Raw genomic sequence first — 17,202 nt, 5'->3', positions numbered from 1 at the left:
CAAATGAAATCCTTTTAATGTATCTTAGTGTTTGAAATCTGTGTTCCTATTTTAGATTATTTTTGTGAATATTTTTTATTTTTTAATAATTCTTTAATTTGAAAAAAATATTTTTGTTTATCTCCTCCTTGGATCACCACCTTAACGTGGTGGAGGGGTTTGCGTGCCTGCGTGAGCCTAGGAGCTATGTTGTCGGGGGCAATAGCCCCTGGTAGGGTCTCCCAAGGCAAATTGGTCCTAGGTGATGGGCCAGACAAAGAGTGATCCATAAAGACACAGATGAAAAAGACAACGAGGACACAGCCTCCCTTGCCCGGAGCAGGGTTACCGGGGCCTCACCCTGGAGCCAGGCCTGGGGGAGGGGCTCCTTGGCGAGCGCCTGTTGGCCGGACTTTCACCTATGGAGTCCGGCCGGGCTTAGCCCGAAGGGGATACATGGGTCCACTCTCCCATGGGCCCACCACCTGTGGGAGAGGTAGTAATCCGGGTCTGGTGCATTGTGGATCGGGTGGTGGTCGGGGTCGGGGGCCCTGGCGTTCCGATCCTCGGTTACTGAAACTGGCTTTTGGAACATGGAACGTAACCTCTCTGGTGGGAAAAGAGCCTGAGCTGGTGCGCGAGGTTGAGAGGTACCGACTAGATATAGTTGGGCTCACCTCGACACACAGTATGGGCTCTGGAACCAATCTCCTCGAGAGGGGCTGGATGCTCTTTCACTCTGGAGTTGCCCAGGGTGAGAGACGTAAGGCAGGTGTGGGCTTACTCATAGCCCCCCGGCTTAGCGCCTGTACGTTGGGGTTTACCCCAGTGAACGAGAGGGTAATTTCCCTGCGCCTTCGGGTTGGGGAAAGGGCTCTGACTGTTGTTTGTGCTTATGCACCGAACAGCAGTTCAGAGTACCATGCCTTCTTGGGGACCCTAGAGGGAGTGCTGGAGAACACTCATTCTGGGGATTCCATTGTTCTGCTGGGGGACTTCAACGCTCACGTGGGTAATGACAGTGAGACCTGGAGGGGCGTGATTGGGAGGAACGGCCCCGCTGATCTGAACCCGAGTGGTGTTCAGTTATTGGATTTCTGTGCTCGTCACAGTTTGTCCATTACGAACACCATGTTCGAACATAAGGGTGTCCACAAGTACACCTGGCATCAGGACACCCTAGGCCGCATTTCGATGATCGATTTTATAGTCGTATCATCTGACCTGTGGCCATATGTTCTGGACACTCGGGTGAAGAGAGGCGCTGAGCTGTCAACTGATCACCACCTTGTGGTGTGTTGGATCAGATGGCGGGGGAGGATGCCGGACAGACCTGGCAGGCCCAAACGTGTGTTGAGGGTTTGCTGGGAACGTTTGGCAGAGGAAGCTGTCAGAAAGATCTTCAACTCCCACATCCGGCAGAGCTTCGACTGCATCCCGGGGGAGGCTGGTGACATTGAGTCCGAGTGGGCCATGTTCCGGACCTCCATTGTTGAGGCGGCTGAACAGAGCTGTGGCTGCAAGGTTGTCGGTGCCTGTCGGGGTGGCAATCCCCACACTCGGTGGTGGACACCCCGGGTGAGGGAGGCTGTCAAGCTGAAGAAGGAGTCCTATCGAGCATGGTTGGCTCAGGGGACTCCGGAGGCAGCCGACAGGTACCGAGGAGCCAAGCGGCTCGCAGCCTCGGCAGTCGCTAAGGCAAAAACTCGGGTGTGGGAGGAGTTCGGTGAGAACATGGAAAAAGACTTTCGGTCGGCTCCGAGAAGTTTCTGGCAAACCGTCAGGCGACTCAGGAGGGGAAAGCAGTTTTCCACCAACACTGTATATGGTGGGGGCGGGGACCTGTTGACCTCGACTGGGGACGTCACCAGACGGTGGAAGGAATACTTCGAGGATCTTCTCAATCCCACCAGCACGTCTTCCGCAGAGGAAGCAGAGCTTGGGGACCCCGGGGGGGGGGCTCGCCTATCACTGGGGCTGAAGTGGCCAAGGTGGTAGGGAAACTCCTTGGCGGTAGGGCCCCGGGGGTGGATGAGGTTCACCCCGGGTTCCTCAAGGCTCTGGATGTTGTGGGGCTGTCCTGGTTGACACGTCTTTGCAACATCGCGTGGACATCGGGGGCAGTGCCTCTGGACTGGCAGACTGGGGTGGTGGTTCCCCTTTTTAAAAAGGGGGATCGGAGGGTGTGTTCCAACTATAGGGGGATCACACTCCTCAGCCTCCCCGGTAAGGTCTATGCGGGGGTACTGGAGAAGAGAGTCCGACCGATAGTTGAACCTCGGATCCAGGAGGAACAATGCGGATTCCGCCCCGGTCGTGGAACACAGGACCAGCTCTTTACCCTCGCTAGGATCCTGGAGGGTGCATGGGAGTTTGCTCAACCAGTCTACATGTGTTTTGTGGATCTGGAGAAGGCATTCGACCGTGTCCCTCGGGGTATTCTGTGGGGGGTGCTCAGGGAGTATGGGGTACTGGGATCTTTGTTACGAGCTATCCAGTCCCTGTACAAACAGAGCAGGAGTCTGGTTCGTATGGCTGGCAGTAAGTCCGACTGGTTTCCAGCCCATTGTCACCGGTTCTGTTCACAATTTTTATGGACAGAATTTCTCGGCGTAGCCAAGTGGCGGAGGGTGTCCGGTTTAGTGGTCTCAGGATCCCATGTCTGCTTTTTGCAGAAGATGTGGTCTTGTTGGCTTCATCGAGCCGGGACCTCCAGCTCTTGCTGGACAAGTTTGCAGCAGAGTGTGAAGCAGTAGGGATGAGGATCAGTACCTCCAAGTCCGAGTCCATGGTACTCAGTCGGAAAAGGGTGGAGTGCTCTCTCCAGGTTGGAAGTGAGATCCTGCCTCAAGTGGAGGAGTTTAAATACCTCGGGGTCTTGTTCACGAGTGAGGGAAAGATGGAGCGTGAGATTGACAGGCGGATCGGTGCAGCGTCAGCAGTAATGCGGGCTCTGTACCGGTCCGTTGTGGTGAAGAAAGAGCTGAGCAGAAAAGCAAAGCTCTCGATTTACCGGTCAATCTACGTCCCAACCCTCACCTATGGTCACGAGCTTTGGGTAGTGACCGAAAGAACGAGATCGCGGGTACAAGCGGCTGAAATGAGTTTTCTCCGCAGGATGTCTGGACTCTCCCTTAGAGACAGGGTTAGGAGCTCGGACATCCGGGAGAGACTCGGAGTGGAGCCGCTGCTCCTCCACGTCGAGAGGAGCCAGTTGAGGTGGTTCGGGCATCTGGTTCGGATGCCTCCTGGACGCCTTCCTGGAGAGGTGTTCCGGGCATGTCCAACGGGGAGGAGGCCCCGGGGCAGACCAAGAACACGCTGGAGAGACTATATGTCTCGACTGGCCTGGGAACGCCTCGGTATACCCCCGGAGGAGCTGGCGTCGGTGGCTGGGGAGAGGGAGGTCTGGGTTTCTTTGCTCCGACTGCTTCCCCCACGACCCGGACCCGGATAAGCGGTAGATAATGGATGGATGGATTTTTGTTTATTTGATATTTTTACTCTTTAATTTCAGAAATTTTTAATAATTCTTTAATTATTGAAAAAAAAAACTTGTTCTTATCCTTTTCTGCTCACTTGCGTATAGCAACTTCCCCTCCACACTCTACTACTAACAGTCTTCCTTTAGAGATCCACAAGTGAACTCAAACACCATACAGGCTAGCATTTATTCTTAAGGTACTCGGTACAGGTGAATTTAATTCAGGTTCATTTAAAAGGGATTAACGGGATTAATCCTAATTAAATAGAATTAAGGTACAACTCACAGTAAGCTAGCACACAGCTAACATGGCAGAAGGGACTTCTCCCCCGGAAGTATATCAAGATAGCTTGTGGGATGAGGCATTCTCTGTCATGACCAGCCTCATGTCGTTACCACGACATATTAATCTTATATCTAGTCTAAACTATAATACTTAAAATAATAACTTCAAATAAATGTTTCTAGTTCTTTTTAAAAATACTTGAGAGATGAAGACGACTTCTTGGAAGATCAGCAGGCTCTTTATTTTCTTAAAGCATTGGAGAGCAGTCTCAGAAGCCTCCTGCAGACTCACTCACAATGACATACTGGAAACCACAGTTTACATACACTTTTTGGGGTGAGGTCATCTCGCCCCTCCCATTTTTTAAATTAGGTTGTATTACCCTTGTGGTACCCTTGTCTCCTTAAGGATGCAGTATATCATAGGAGTCCAACTAAGAAGGTATCCTTATCTTCTAAAGATGTCATATATCACACCGTACCAGATAGTCCCATGCTACACCATTCTCCTTTTTTTCTACAGAGTTCAGGCCTGAGTTATAAACTCAAGTACCTTTGACCATTCTAATATCTTTCCATAAAACTTGTTTAAAATAATTCCCATGTCTTTATATCATTTGTTTATTACAATCACATGTTTTCTATATTATTTGTTTATTGCAGTCACATGTCTGTACATTTTTCCTCTGGGGAAATGTCCCATGCCTGATCTATGAATAAGTGAATTCTCCATCACTCACCAGTGATGTGATGCCTGGACTCGCAGAAACAGTGCAGAAAGACTCACAGGTCAGTCGTGACCACATGGTGGCCAAGTGGGTAGATAACCACTTAACAGACATACTCAAGGGCAAGTCCCTAACTGAGGCATTAGGTCGAATAGTCATTCTCGCTGTAGCACAGCTCAGGGCCAGTGAACATGAACTTGATGTGTCACGGCAACAGCGGGCAATGGTGGAGTCAGAATTAAGTCAGCTTAAGCACAAAATGGCTGAAGGGAACACACTGCCCCAGGTCACTCCTAATGTGCCACCTAGTGCCGCTACCAAAAGACAGGACCAGCAGGAAGACAGTGAGGATCAGGAACCAGACTCAGGGACCATAACCTTTAGAGCTGCTGTAGCACCTCCTCTGGTATCAACAGGTATTTTGCATGCCCCTGTGTCTCCTGTCAGCCGTCCATTGCAACACCCTGCTAGACCCAGAGCACTGCAACCAAGTGCCTGACCCCTTAGCCTCTACACTCTCCTGGTCCCTCATACAAGGACCTGGACAAAATCACACGCAGTATAACCCGCTTTGATCCCAAACCAGTTGGTTCTAATGATATCTTTTCTTACCTGAAAGATATTGATTACTACCTACAACGTTTCCTCGGAATCACAGTAGATGACAAACTATATGTGATTAAACTGACCTCCAGCCGAGACATCAGTAACTTCATTGAATGTCAGCCAGACTATGTGAAGGCACGATATGATGTGCTTTGCCAAGCATTGGAGGAAGAATTTTCCAATTACCTGTCACAGACAGGACTGGCCGCTGCTTTGAGTGTAAAACAGCAATGCCAGGAATCCCCTCAGCAGTATTAAAACAGACTCAGACAGGCATATTTTGAACCTAGAAATGACTCCGGAATGGAGGAAGAGTTCAATTTTAAATCATTATTTATGCAAAACCTCCATCCCCACACTAGCCATCAGCTGGGAGTCTCAGCTTGCCCTTGCACCCTGTGTAGCAGACAGTTGCGTGACTTAGCTCTCAGAGGTTTCCTGAAATCACAACAAAGAACAAACAAACGGTCTGAAATACCACAGGTCTTAAATGTCGACTCCAACTCTCCACCTTTAGAGTTGGAGGGTGCTACCCAGGCCGATCCACAAAGATCCACCTGGGACCCTTCACCAACTCCTTGGTCCAGTGAGGGCCCAAAATCTCCTCCGCCCTCACACCACTACAAACACTACCCTCCTCACAGGCCAGACAGAAATCGCCGCAAAGATTTCTGGAACCCTTGGGACTGAGCTGGGTATGGTTGTGACTATTACCCTGCCGGAAAACCAGCATATCCCCATAAGGGATATGAGCGAACCGCTCATAACCAGCCTTCTGATTCTAATTAAAAAAAGAAGGAAAAATACTTGTATCAAAATAAAGAAAATCACACCAAAGACAAGTTTAAAGGCAAGAAATTTAACTCTAAGGAATTAGAGGACATCCGCCGAATGCTTGCTTTCTATCACCTCTGTGCAATCTGACCTAGAGCCATCCTCTAGCACCTCAGAAATGGTAGAGAGTTATGTAGGAGAGGTGAAAAGTGAAGCTCCGTCTTCTAGTGTACAGTGCAATCTCCTTGTGACCCAGACAAGCGCTGAGGACCAAATGGTACAGGGGGGTGACTCACAAACACCCTCCAGTGTTGTCTTGGTTGTTCAGCTAGACGGAAAGGAAGGTTTAACACCACATGACCATTCGGTCATTGAAGGTGACACACCTGTCCAACAATTCATGGGACACTTAACTGAAAAAGGAGATGCACACAAGTTCTTTTTGTCCACCATTGTGGAGGGAAGGCTAGTACATGAAGCCCTGCTGGACACTGCATCAGATGTCACCCTAATGTCTTCCACCTTGTTCCACCAGGTTTGAGCCATTGGGCGGCATGAAAATCGTGAGGTACAGCTCCAAAACTGTTCTCTTGAAATGCAGCTGTACTCACATGCAGGCTTCATGATCCAATCTATGGCACTAATACCCTTAGCCATCTGACCAATGACTTTAGTGCATCCAGTTCATGTGTCTCCTCTTGAAACAATTCCCTTCCTCATCGGCAAAGATCTCCTTAATCGATTCAAACCACTGATTGATTTCAAAAGGTCAAAAATCTGGGCACAAGTGCGTGAGCCTTTGCCCATCTGCACCCCACACCACCAGAAGGCTCAGTGTTGCCGCCTTGAAATCCGGTCTGAACCAATAGGAGATCCACCAAGTCAGATCCCTCACTTTGAGGAGGAGGAAACTGAGCCCATGGTGGCCACACCAGAGACCACAGTCTCTTCTTGGCCCCATAATGCCATGTTAGAACAGCGGAGCACATTTCTGTGCACTTTCACTAAGCCTTCCACAACAGACACTCCCGGCCTTCCCATCGTGAACAGCCTCACAATGCAGGACCATCATGTTGACAATGCCGTTCTGGCTCTGTGGACTGATACATCCGCCATACACTCTTTGAGACCCTGTGCCTCACTCAACCAAATATTCCTTTGGTGAGCAGTCCTTGTCGCTTTCCTCCCGACCCAACATCAAAAGTAATGTCACCCACTGATGGAATTTGTGCTCTAACCACCCAGTGGAACAAAAGGGTACTCACCCATTACTTCTTGGTCATCCCTAACTTGCCACATGACACTTACATTGGAAGTGACTTCTTGGTGCGCCTTGATGTATACGAAGACACCCACAATAATGTGCAGTGGTCCTTGACTGACGTTTCGACAGAAACCTGGTCCTCAGATCCCAGCAACCTAGCCTCAGGACAAACTATTCCTGAGGTATGTCAGGTTACTAACCAAGGTTCCCTTGTGGTACCCGCGAACACCACAAATGTACCCATCCGCTTGGTCATGCGGCCGGGCCAACACTTAGGCCACACTCATGTGCTTTTCCAACCGTCACCTCAGTTCTTTGAACTAGGTCTCACCTTAGAACCACCTTTGGTGGAAACACGAGCAAGGTCCACCTACCTGTTCGTATGAAAATGAAACCACTCAACCCTTGACTATTCCTCATTCATCTCCTTTGGTTTGGTTGGTCAGTATGAAATTCCATGACTTTGAGTTGCGAATCCCTATTATAGGACCAATTCCTGAATCCCTGCTTCTTGATCACCCAGAACCAAAGGTGAATTTAGGTTTCAAGTTGAACAAGTTCTAAAGGAGGCTGATGCACTCTAAAGTGAAGAAGAATGTGAGAAACTCAGTGAAGTGCTTCTTAAATACCAAAAATCTTTTGCCAAAGATTCAACGGACTGTGGTCTCACTGACATTCACTCAGTGTGCATTCCCACTCGTCCATTAGCACCACCCACATTTGTCCGCTAATACAAAATCCCGTTGGCATCCTATAGACTGGTACAAGAAATCATTGATGACTTGCTGGAAAAGGGCATAATTCAACCCTGCAACAGCATGTACTCTGCACCATTATGGCCTGTCATAAAACCCAATGGTAAATGGCGCCTGACCATTGATTATCGAAAACTAAATCAACAGGTTCCATTGTCTCTGTGGCCGATGACACAATTAGAGCAAGAACTTCCCTCAGTCCAAAACACTAAATACTTTTCCACCATTGATGTAGCCTCTGGATTCTGGACCATCCCGGTGCAAGTAGAAGACCAACACAAGCTAGCGTTCACCTTCGCGAACCAACAGTATACATTCACTCGGTACCACTTTGGGTACACCAACTCTTCAGCTGAGTTCAACATTTTCTTGAACAGAGCATGCCCTGATGCCTGCGAGTGAGGCACCCTCATATATGTGGATGACATACTCATGCGTAACCAGTCCCTACAGGCACACATTGACGAGATTGATCATGTTCTTGACCAGCTCACAACAGCAGATGCGAAAATATCACTCTCCAAATGTCAGTGGTGCAGAAACAAGGTGAATTACATCGGTCTGCTCGTAAGCACTGATGGCGTTGAACCACAAGTGAGTCGAGTGCAAAGGGTAACAGACCTCACAGCACCAACCAATCTTAAGGAACTCCGTAGTTTCTTAGGAGTATGCAACTACTCACGGCAGTTCATCAAAACTATGCGGACCTAGCCCGTCCACTTTATGACCTACTAAAAAAGGATATTCCATTCACCTGGGGTGAAGCCCAGGAACACGCCATGTAGGCACTGAAATCGAAACTGTGCACGGCCCCATGCCTTGCCTACCCTGACAGTAGCAAAGAATTCTACCTAGAAGTGGGATTCTCTGACCACTTGCTCAGCTCCGGTCTGTATCAATTATATGACAAAGACAAACATGTCATAGCCTATGCTAGTAAAACTATGCTGGCTGCTGAACACAAATATAGTGACTGCGAAAAAGCACTACTAGCTGCAAAGCTTTGACTTGGAGGTATGTTACGCACAAAACTACAAGAGCCCTCTAGGCACAGGCCTTGTCTCCTGCAGGCGAAGACATTCCTTCTCAAGTGGAACACATGCAAATACCTTGTCACTGCATACGTAGATGGTTGTTCATTCCGCTGAGAACACACACTAATAGAAGGTGTGGGTATTGTCGGAATAAACGGGTGGCCTCACGAACCCCTAATGTTCAAATTGGGTGCTCAGTCCTCCCAATATGCTAAAATAGCAGAAATCCTCATCACAATTCAGTCTGCGGTCCAGAAAAGTATAAAAATGTTGGTGATCTGCACAGACTCCAACTTTGCGCGCCTAAGCTTCACATGCCATTTGAAACTGTGGAAAACCAACAACTACACCACATCAAACATAAAGCCAGTCAAACACAAAGAGCTTTTTGTGGCATGTAAACACTTGGTAGACACACATGACCTGCAGATCTACTGGAAGAAAGTAAGGGGCCACTCCCAAATCCCGGGAGAATACAAAGAATTCAATGACCAGGCAGATAGCTTAGCCAAACAAGGGGCCCGTGAAGGCACATCTTGGACATTCGATCCCTCCCTTTATCCAAACCCACCCGACATCGATGTCCTAGCTATTACATGGCCTTGAACAGTAGCAGCAGCATCACCTGACAATGCTAAAAGTACCATTGGGTACTGGGATGTCAAGCTACCCCTTGTACTGATGGCCATACGTGCGACACCACATGATGCGGTCGGGGTCTCATCCTTTGAGTTGATGACAGGGAGACAGATGACTCTGCCTCTACATCTGTTATATCAGCCAGGTGAAGCTAGCATAGCAGTAGCCTACACCACTCATCAGTATATGGAGGATCTGCAGAAACACCTCAAAGCCACTTTCGCATTTGCCCAGCAGAAACTGGAAAAAAGTGCAGAAGGTCGCAAAGTGTACATTGATCACAAGGCATCCCATAACAAACTCCAAACAGGGGACAAGGCATGGTACTACATTTTTGTCCAACCTGTTGGAAGGTCACAAAAAACGGGGGGAATCTGGCCCGCAAATTCCTACCCCGATGGTCCGGTCCCTATGAGATCACTGACAAACTGTCCCCCATTGTGTACCAGATCAAAATCAACAAACGTCAGGGCACTGCTGAGCTCAAGTGGGTCCACCGCAACCAAATCAGGCCACACAAAACCCTCGTGGGACTTGTAGGGGACACTAACGTTTGTGTTAGGTCATAAACAATAAAACCAAAGGCAAGAAGGGTGTTGGTTAACAAACAACTACAGCCTTCTACTCACACCTTAGTTCTTCTATCTCTTTTCCCCTCTTCCTCTCACTCTTCAGCAGGCAACAAGCTTCTAACCAGACTGAGGACACTCAGGGTGCAAGATCCTAGTCCCTCATTGTCAATTATTGTAGAGTGTTTATCCTAGACATAAAACTTTTAGCAAAAGTGGGGTATAGTGGTCATTTTTTTTAAAGGCGACTCGCCGCAAGTACCCTAAATCTAATCATGAGCATTTCTCCCGGTAGAATGGCCCCGCTGCTCATACTCCTGATCGTCGGCTCCCTAGGAACCGTCGTGCTCCCTGAAGTGATTGAACCAGGTCGCTTTGAACAAAATGCTCCAGACGGTTAAATGGTACAACTTGACCTTGCCTACATCCAGCTTGTGAATATGCTATTGTCTGATATGCTACAAGAAATCAGCTCCTCTGTGGATAGCCTAGCCAAGGGGAGGATTCCTCCCTATCTGGTGCCTCTATCCTTAGTACAGGAGATTCTGTCTACAGCAACTCGAGAAGTAGTCATAGATCTCCAGGCCCACCTAGCCTATACCTTAGGTAGTGCCATCCCAATTTATGTCAGTCCTCAAGACAGAGAATTAGCAATCATCATTAACCTTCCCATAATGGTGCCTGAAAACACCTACTGTTTGAAAGATGTTGTTAACGTTGGTTTCTGGCAAGATTCTGCCTATGTTCATGTAAAGACAACACCTCTTGTAGCATACAAAGATGACAACCCTGATCTATGCTTGGTGCCTAACTTGCTTATATGCACACTCACCAAAGACATCCACTACTTGTGTCCTAGCAAACCTTTTATTTGTGACAGCGCAAATGGCATTTGTGGCCTTAAGCCTATGATGAGTAATACTCAGTGCCTGGTGGTCGTCACACCTTGCCATTTGGTAACCAGTACCCAAGCTGAGATTGTTGGAAACCGTTGGTTGGTTAACACCCCCTTTAGAGAGGCCCTACTAACCTATGATCAACATGACACCTCAGAAAGGGTACCCCTTCCTAGCCAGACTTTCTGGGTAGACGTCCCCATAAACGCAATCCTACTTGTAGGAGACCTGGCCCTGTATCACCTGAACCCTGACCAATATGAGATCGATATAGAAATTTCAGATTTCTTCTCCAAGCACACCATCGAGCTAGATATTAAAACACTAACTCGCCTATTATTTGAAATAATACAGTGTGTGGAGTCTATTCCTGAGAGTCTGAAAATCCTGAAAACTCACTCCTAGCGTTGACAGTATTTCAATCTCTGATAAATTATTAATATTGTTGTCATCTAAATTCAGTAATAATAATAATAATAATAATAATAAGTGATAATCACCATTAAACATAACTAACTCATTTACTGTTACTACACTACAAAACGTAACCAATTGTCTATAAAGCCCACTTGATTTTCGGAACACCACTTGGGCATTCAGCAGTTTAATGCCGAAAGTCTGCCCATAGGTTTCAGCACCGCGCCACATTGGGATGGGACCAGAGCAGATTATGGCATCAGACATTGTCTGGGCCAGTTTAATCACCTCTGTAATATTACCCTTAGTTACCTCAGACTGCCACAGATGAATATCATTGGCCCCTACATGAATGAATATCCTCAAATATCTCCTATCAGCTAACTAATGTCCACTAATGTCCGGCACTCTGGCTCCAGATAAACAGCTAACTGTTACTGCCAGCGCCCCTAAAGGATTAGCTAATTTCACATGTCTAACAATAGAGTCTCCTATAACCAGAGCACTCTTAACAGGCTCCTCAGCGGGTGCTTCGCTGAGCGGGGCAAACCTGTTTGACACGTGAATCATGTCAGCTAGCTTTGGCCTCAACGTTAGCATCAGCCTTAGCTTTCCGGCTATGTCGCCGAGATGTCACCCATTCACCCCGCTGTGAAGGCTCTAACGCCGGAGTCGAGGGGGTGCTAACTCTCCCTAAGGCAGTTACTACATTACTACAGCTACAACATTACTACAGTTAATACATTACTACAGCTACTACATTACCACATTTACTACATTACTACAGTTTTTATATTACTACAACTATTACATGACTACAGTTACTACATTAATACAACTATTACATTACTATAGTTAGTACATTCCTACAGGTACTACATTACTACAGCTACTAAATTACTACAGCTATTACATTCTTCATTACTACAGTTACTAAATTACTACTGCTACAACATTACTACAGTCAATACATTAGTACAGATACTATATTACTTCAGCTACTACATTACTACATTACTACAGCTATTACATTTCTATGGTTACTACAGTTGCTACATTACTACAGCTATTACATTGCTACAGTTACTACATTACTCCAGCTACATTACTACATTGCTACAGTTACTACATTTCTACAGCTACTTCATTACCATATTACTACAGCTACTACATTACTGCAGTTACTACATTCTACATTACTACAGCTACCATATTACTACAGTTACTACATTACTACAGCTTCAACATTACTACAGCTACTATATTACTACAGTTACTACTTTACTACATCTACTATATTACTACAGTTACCACATTACTACAGTTACCACATTACTACATTACCACTGTTACCACATTACCACTGTTACTACATCACTACAGTTACTACATTATAAAAGTTACTACAGTTACTACATTAGTGTGTGGTGTGTGTGTGTGCGGTGTCCTTGGTTCCAGTGAGAATTTCTCAGAGCTGAGTTTCATTTTTCCAGAAGAACAGAGTTTCAGTTTCATTTCAGAGAGAGAGAGAGAGAGAGATGGAACAGTGGGACGAAGTGTTTCAGAGCCGGTTCTCAGGGCTGGTTGAAGATCAGTGGACTCTGGTGCTGGACGACTCCATCGAGCCGAGCAGAACACGTCCAGGATGGTTCCAGTACATCAGAACATCATTTGCTCAGTAAGAACTATGCAGCTCTGCAGCTTTAACTCTTAGTGTTTATTAACTCTTTAGTGTTCTTTGGGTTCTAAACATAGGCAAAGGTTACATTCAGAGAACAGGTTACATTCAAAAGAACCAGAAAACTATGAGAATGCTTTAAAGGTCAAATGCTCTTTTCCATGAAGAAGCTGTGCACTCTCAGGATTAAAAGGTACAGTACAGGTACATTACTGTCGTAAAGCTACAAACAGTGTAGTGTATCTTTAAAGGTACAGCAGTGGTGTTAGAATCCAGGTTCATTACAATCTCTTCTCCAGAAGGAGAGGGGGATCTCTGTAATCTTTCATTATACAACCGTGGAGAATAAAAGAACACAAAAAAGTCGTGGAGATGAAACAAGGCGAATGACATCAACACAACTTTAACATCCACAGATAATATAGAGTAAGGCACAGTTATGTTCTTAATTAAAGGTACAGTATGTGTATCCTCAAAGGTACTACCACAGTGAGAGTTTAAGAGTTCAGAGAACACAGTTCCAACTTTCCAAACTCCCGTGCTGTGTGTGTCTATGTGTGTGTTTCTATGTGTGTGTGTGCGTATGTGGGTGTGTTTGTGTGTGTGTGCGTATGTGGGTGTGTTTGTGTGTGTGTGTGTGTATGTGGGTGTGTTTGTGTGTGTGTGTGTGTGTGGTGGGGAGGAGTGGTGGTTGTGCGTGCTTTTATACATTGTTGTCATAATTTTCTGTGTTCTAAAGGTTCCGCTGTTCTCTGTGTCGTCGCTCATGGCCATCGAAACGAGTTCAGGTTCTCTTCCATTTCTATCTCGACTCATCCCTCCATCGTGGAACCGTTAAACTGAGGCGCTTCAGACAGAAGTGTCGGAGATGTACCGCAGCAAAGATGGAGGAGCCACGGTTCTCCCCGGAGAATGTGGACATCATGCTGGAGAAACTGCTGGAGAAAGTCAGGATCCGGTTCTATGGAGAAAATCCACCAGAGTCCAACAGACCCTTTAGATTTAATGGAAGAGTGGAGGGACCTCATGAGACTCAGCACTGTGAGGCTTGTCAGAGGGGCTACTGCTCACAGAACACACAATAAACACACACACACACACACACACACACACACATGGTGAGGTTTGGACTGTGAGGTGGTGGTGATTTCTGATTTTTTTTTTTTTATGTTAATTTAAACTCAATAAACAAAACATCAAACAAAAATCATCTGGATCAATGTTCTACTTCTACAGCGTCACCTGAATCCACACTGCACACCTGAGGGTAAAACATGCACACCCACACCCACACACACACACACACACACACACACACACACAAACACAGACACACACACACACACACACACACATAGACACAGACATACACACACACTGAACACAAACTGAAATTCAAGCAAAGTGTAGTGTTTTTTTTTACACGCAAGATCTGTTTCTGTTACAACGGGCATCACTACGTCCAGACAGCGGTCAGTGACTGACCCTAGAACAGTTACAGATCTCACACCACTGCATCCAGACAGCGGTCAGTGACTGACCCTAGAACAGTTACAGATCTCACACCACCGCATCCAGACATCTGTCAGTGACTGACCCCAGAACAGTTACAGCTCACACACCACCGCATCCAGACAGCGATCAGTGACTGACCCCAGAACAGTTACAGCTCACACACCACCGCATCCAGACAGCGATCAGTGACTGACCCCAGAACAGTTACAGCTCACACACCACCACATCCAGACAGCGGTCAGTGACTGACCCCAGAACAGTTACAGCTCACACACCACCACATCCAGACAGCGATCAGTGACTGACCCCAGAACAGTTACAGCTCACACACCACCACATCCAGACATCGGTCAGTGACTGACCCCAGAACAGTTACAGCTCACACACCACCACATCCAGACATCGGTCAGTGACTGACCCCAGAACAGTTACAGCTCACACACCACCACATCTAGACAGCGGTCAGTGATTGCCCAGAACTCCACACACTCCGGAACAACAGAACCCCACACAGAACCCTCCACACACTCCAGAAAACAGAACCCCACCCAGAATCCTCCACACACTCCGGAACAACAGAACCCCACCCAGAATCCTCCACACTGTAAAACCATGACAGTAAATGACTGCAAACTCTAAAAAGGTTGAAAACAGTTTGTGTAACAGTCAAATACCGTAAATACTTGTATCAGCCAAAATACAATTTTTTACATCTCTTTACTGTAAAATATACATTATTTCACTGTTAAACACACAAACCATTAGGGGGCGGTACAAGTGTCCAAGGACTGGGAGGAGCTGAGACTCATTAGGGAGCTCCCAGCATGCTTTTCTTCTCAATTTTTTCTGTGATTTTCAGACTTTCTTTGTTTTTTTTCTGTCTTTGAGACTTACTGATTTTGGGTGGCATCGGGGTGATCACTGTGTGTGTTTGTGTTTCTGTGCATATTACGTCAAGATGGGTGTTCGTCAGGAAAGTTCACTATCAGCCTGTGTTCCGCGTGTGGCGCCCAGATACCGAACATTTATTTAGTCCTTTCAGCAATATCTCCTTTTAAGGGCTGAATACAGGATGCGGTTTGGCTCTATCTAAGTACGGCTTTATCTCAGTCTCCTTTCTCTAATTTGTCACACAATGTACACGTTAGTTTTACAGCAAAACAATGTTTCTTTGTTATTTTTATGTAAATACCATGTTTTTTTACAGTGTATATCTGTTTTTTAACAGAAATGTACTGTAAACAAAACAGTCCTTAAATGTAAAATTTATGATTTGCCAAAAATGTGACCGTATGTTTTACGATGAAATTCTGGCAACCACAGCTACCAGTAATTTAGAGTAAATTTTATGGATTTTTTTTTTTTTACAGTGCACCAAGAACCCTCCACACACTCCAGAAAAATAGAACCCCACCCAGAACCCTCCACACTCACCTCACCCCTCAACTTCTCACTCATTCATCACTCACCCCTCCACCTCTCACTCCTTTACCACTCACCCCTCCACCTCTCACTCCTTCATCACTCAACCCTCCACCTCTCACTCCTTCATCACTCACCCCTCCATCTCTCACTCCTTCATCTCTCACCCCTCCACCTCTCACTCATTCATCACTCAACCCTCCACCTCTCACTCCTTCATCACTCAACCCTCCACCTCTCACTCCTTCATCACTCAACCTTCCACCTCTCACTCATTCATCACACACCCCTCCACCTCTCACTCCTTCATCACTCACCCCTCCACCTCTCACTCCTTCATCAATCACCCCTCCACCTCTCACTCATTCATCTTTCACCCCTCCACCTCTCACTCATTCATCTCTCATCCCTCCACCTCTCACTCCTTCACCACTCACCCCTCCACCTCTCACTCCTTCATCACTCACCCCTCCACCTCTCACTCCTTCATCACTCACCCCTCCACCTCTCACTCATGCATCTTTCAAGGTGCAAGATTTCACACAATGAGTATGTAGTTATAAATGCTAATTTAACTAATCATCATTTAAGGATATTTGTCCACAAACACAAAGTAATAAAATTGTTTCCCACGACAACAGCGATCAGTGACTGATCCCAGAACAGTTACAGCTCACACACCACCACATCCAGACAGCAGTCAGTGACTGACCCTAGAACAGTTACAGCTCTCACACCACTGCATCCAGACAGCGGTCAGTGACTGACCCTAGAACAGTTACAGATCTCACACCACCGCATCCAGACAGCGGTCAGTTACTAACCCCAGAACAGTTACTGCTCACACACCACCGCATCCAGATATCCGTCAGTGACTGACCCCAGAACAGTTACAGCTCACACACCACCGCATCCAGACAGCGATCAGTGACTGACCCCAGAACAGTTACAGCTCACACACCACCACATCCAGACAGCGGTCAGTGACTGACCCCAGAACAGTTACAGCTCACACACTACCGCATCCAGACAGCGATCAGTGACTGACCCCAGAACAGTTACAGCTCACACACCACCACATCTAGACAGCGGTCAGTGACTGCCCAGAACCCTCCACACACTCCGGAACAACAGAACCCCACACAGAACCCTCCACA

General features: G+C 46.9%; 1 protein-coding gene across 1 annotated transcript; it reads left to right on the top strand.

The window, feature by feature from the left end:
- The first annotated feature begins 12,968 nt into the window (after positions 1-12,968).
- On the top strand, positions 12,969-14,295 carry LOC136672275 (receptor-transporting protein 3-like). The gene is made up of 2 exons (XM_066648265.1): positions 12,969-13,108; positions 13,848-14,295. Exons 1-2 carry the CDS (start codon positions 12,969-12,971, stop codon positions 14,191-14,193), a joined length of 486 nt encoding a protein of 161 aa, XP_066504362.1. The 3' UTR covers positions 14,194-14,295.
- The last annotated feature ends 2,907 nt before the right edge of the window (positions 14,296-17,202 follow it).

Source organism: Hoplias malabaricus, chromosome 16, assembly GCF_029633855.1.
Source record: "Hoplias malabaricus isolate fHopMal1 chromosome 16, fHopMal1.hap1, whole genome shotgun sequence".
Lineage (NCBI taxonomy): Eukaryota > Metazoa > Chordata > Actinopteri > Characiformes > Erythrinidae > Hoplias > Hoplias malabaricus.
Note: the sequence above shows the minus strand (reverse complement) of the source record. Positions and strands in the feature narration are given on the sequence as shown.

Excerpts from the sequence above, each read along its gene's own strand:
- LOC136672275 (XM_066648265.1), top strand. The coding sequence starts at position 12,969 with ATGGAACAGTGGGACGAAGTGTTTCAGAGCCGGTTCTCAGGGCTGGTT. Across the intron at positions 13,109-13,847 it reads ATCAGAACATCATTTGCTCA|GTTCCGCTGTTCTCTGTGTC; the intron begins GTAAGAACTATG and ends TGTGTTCTAAAG.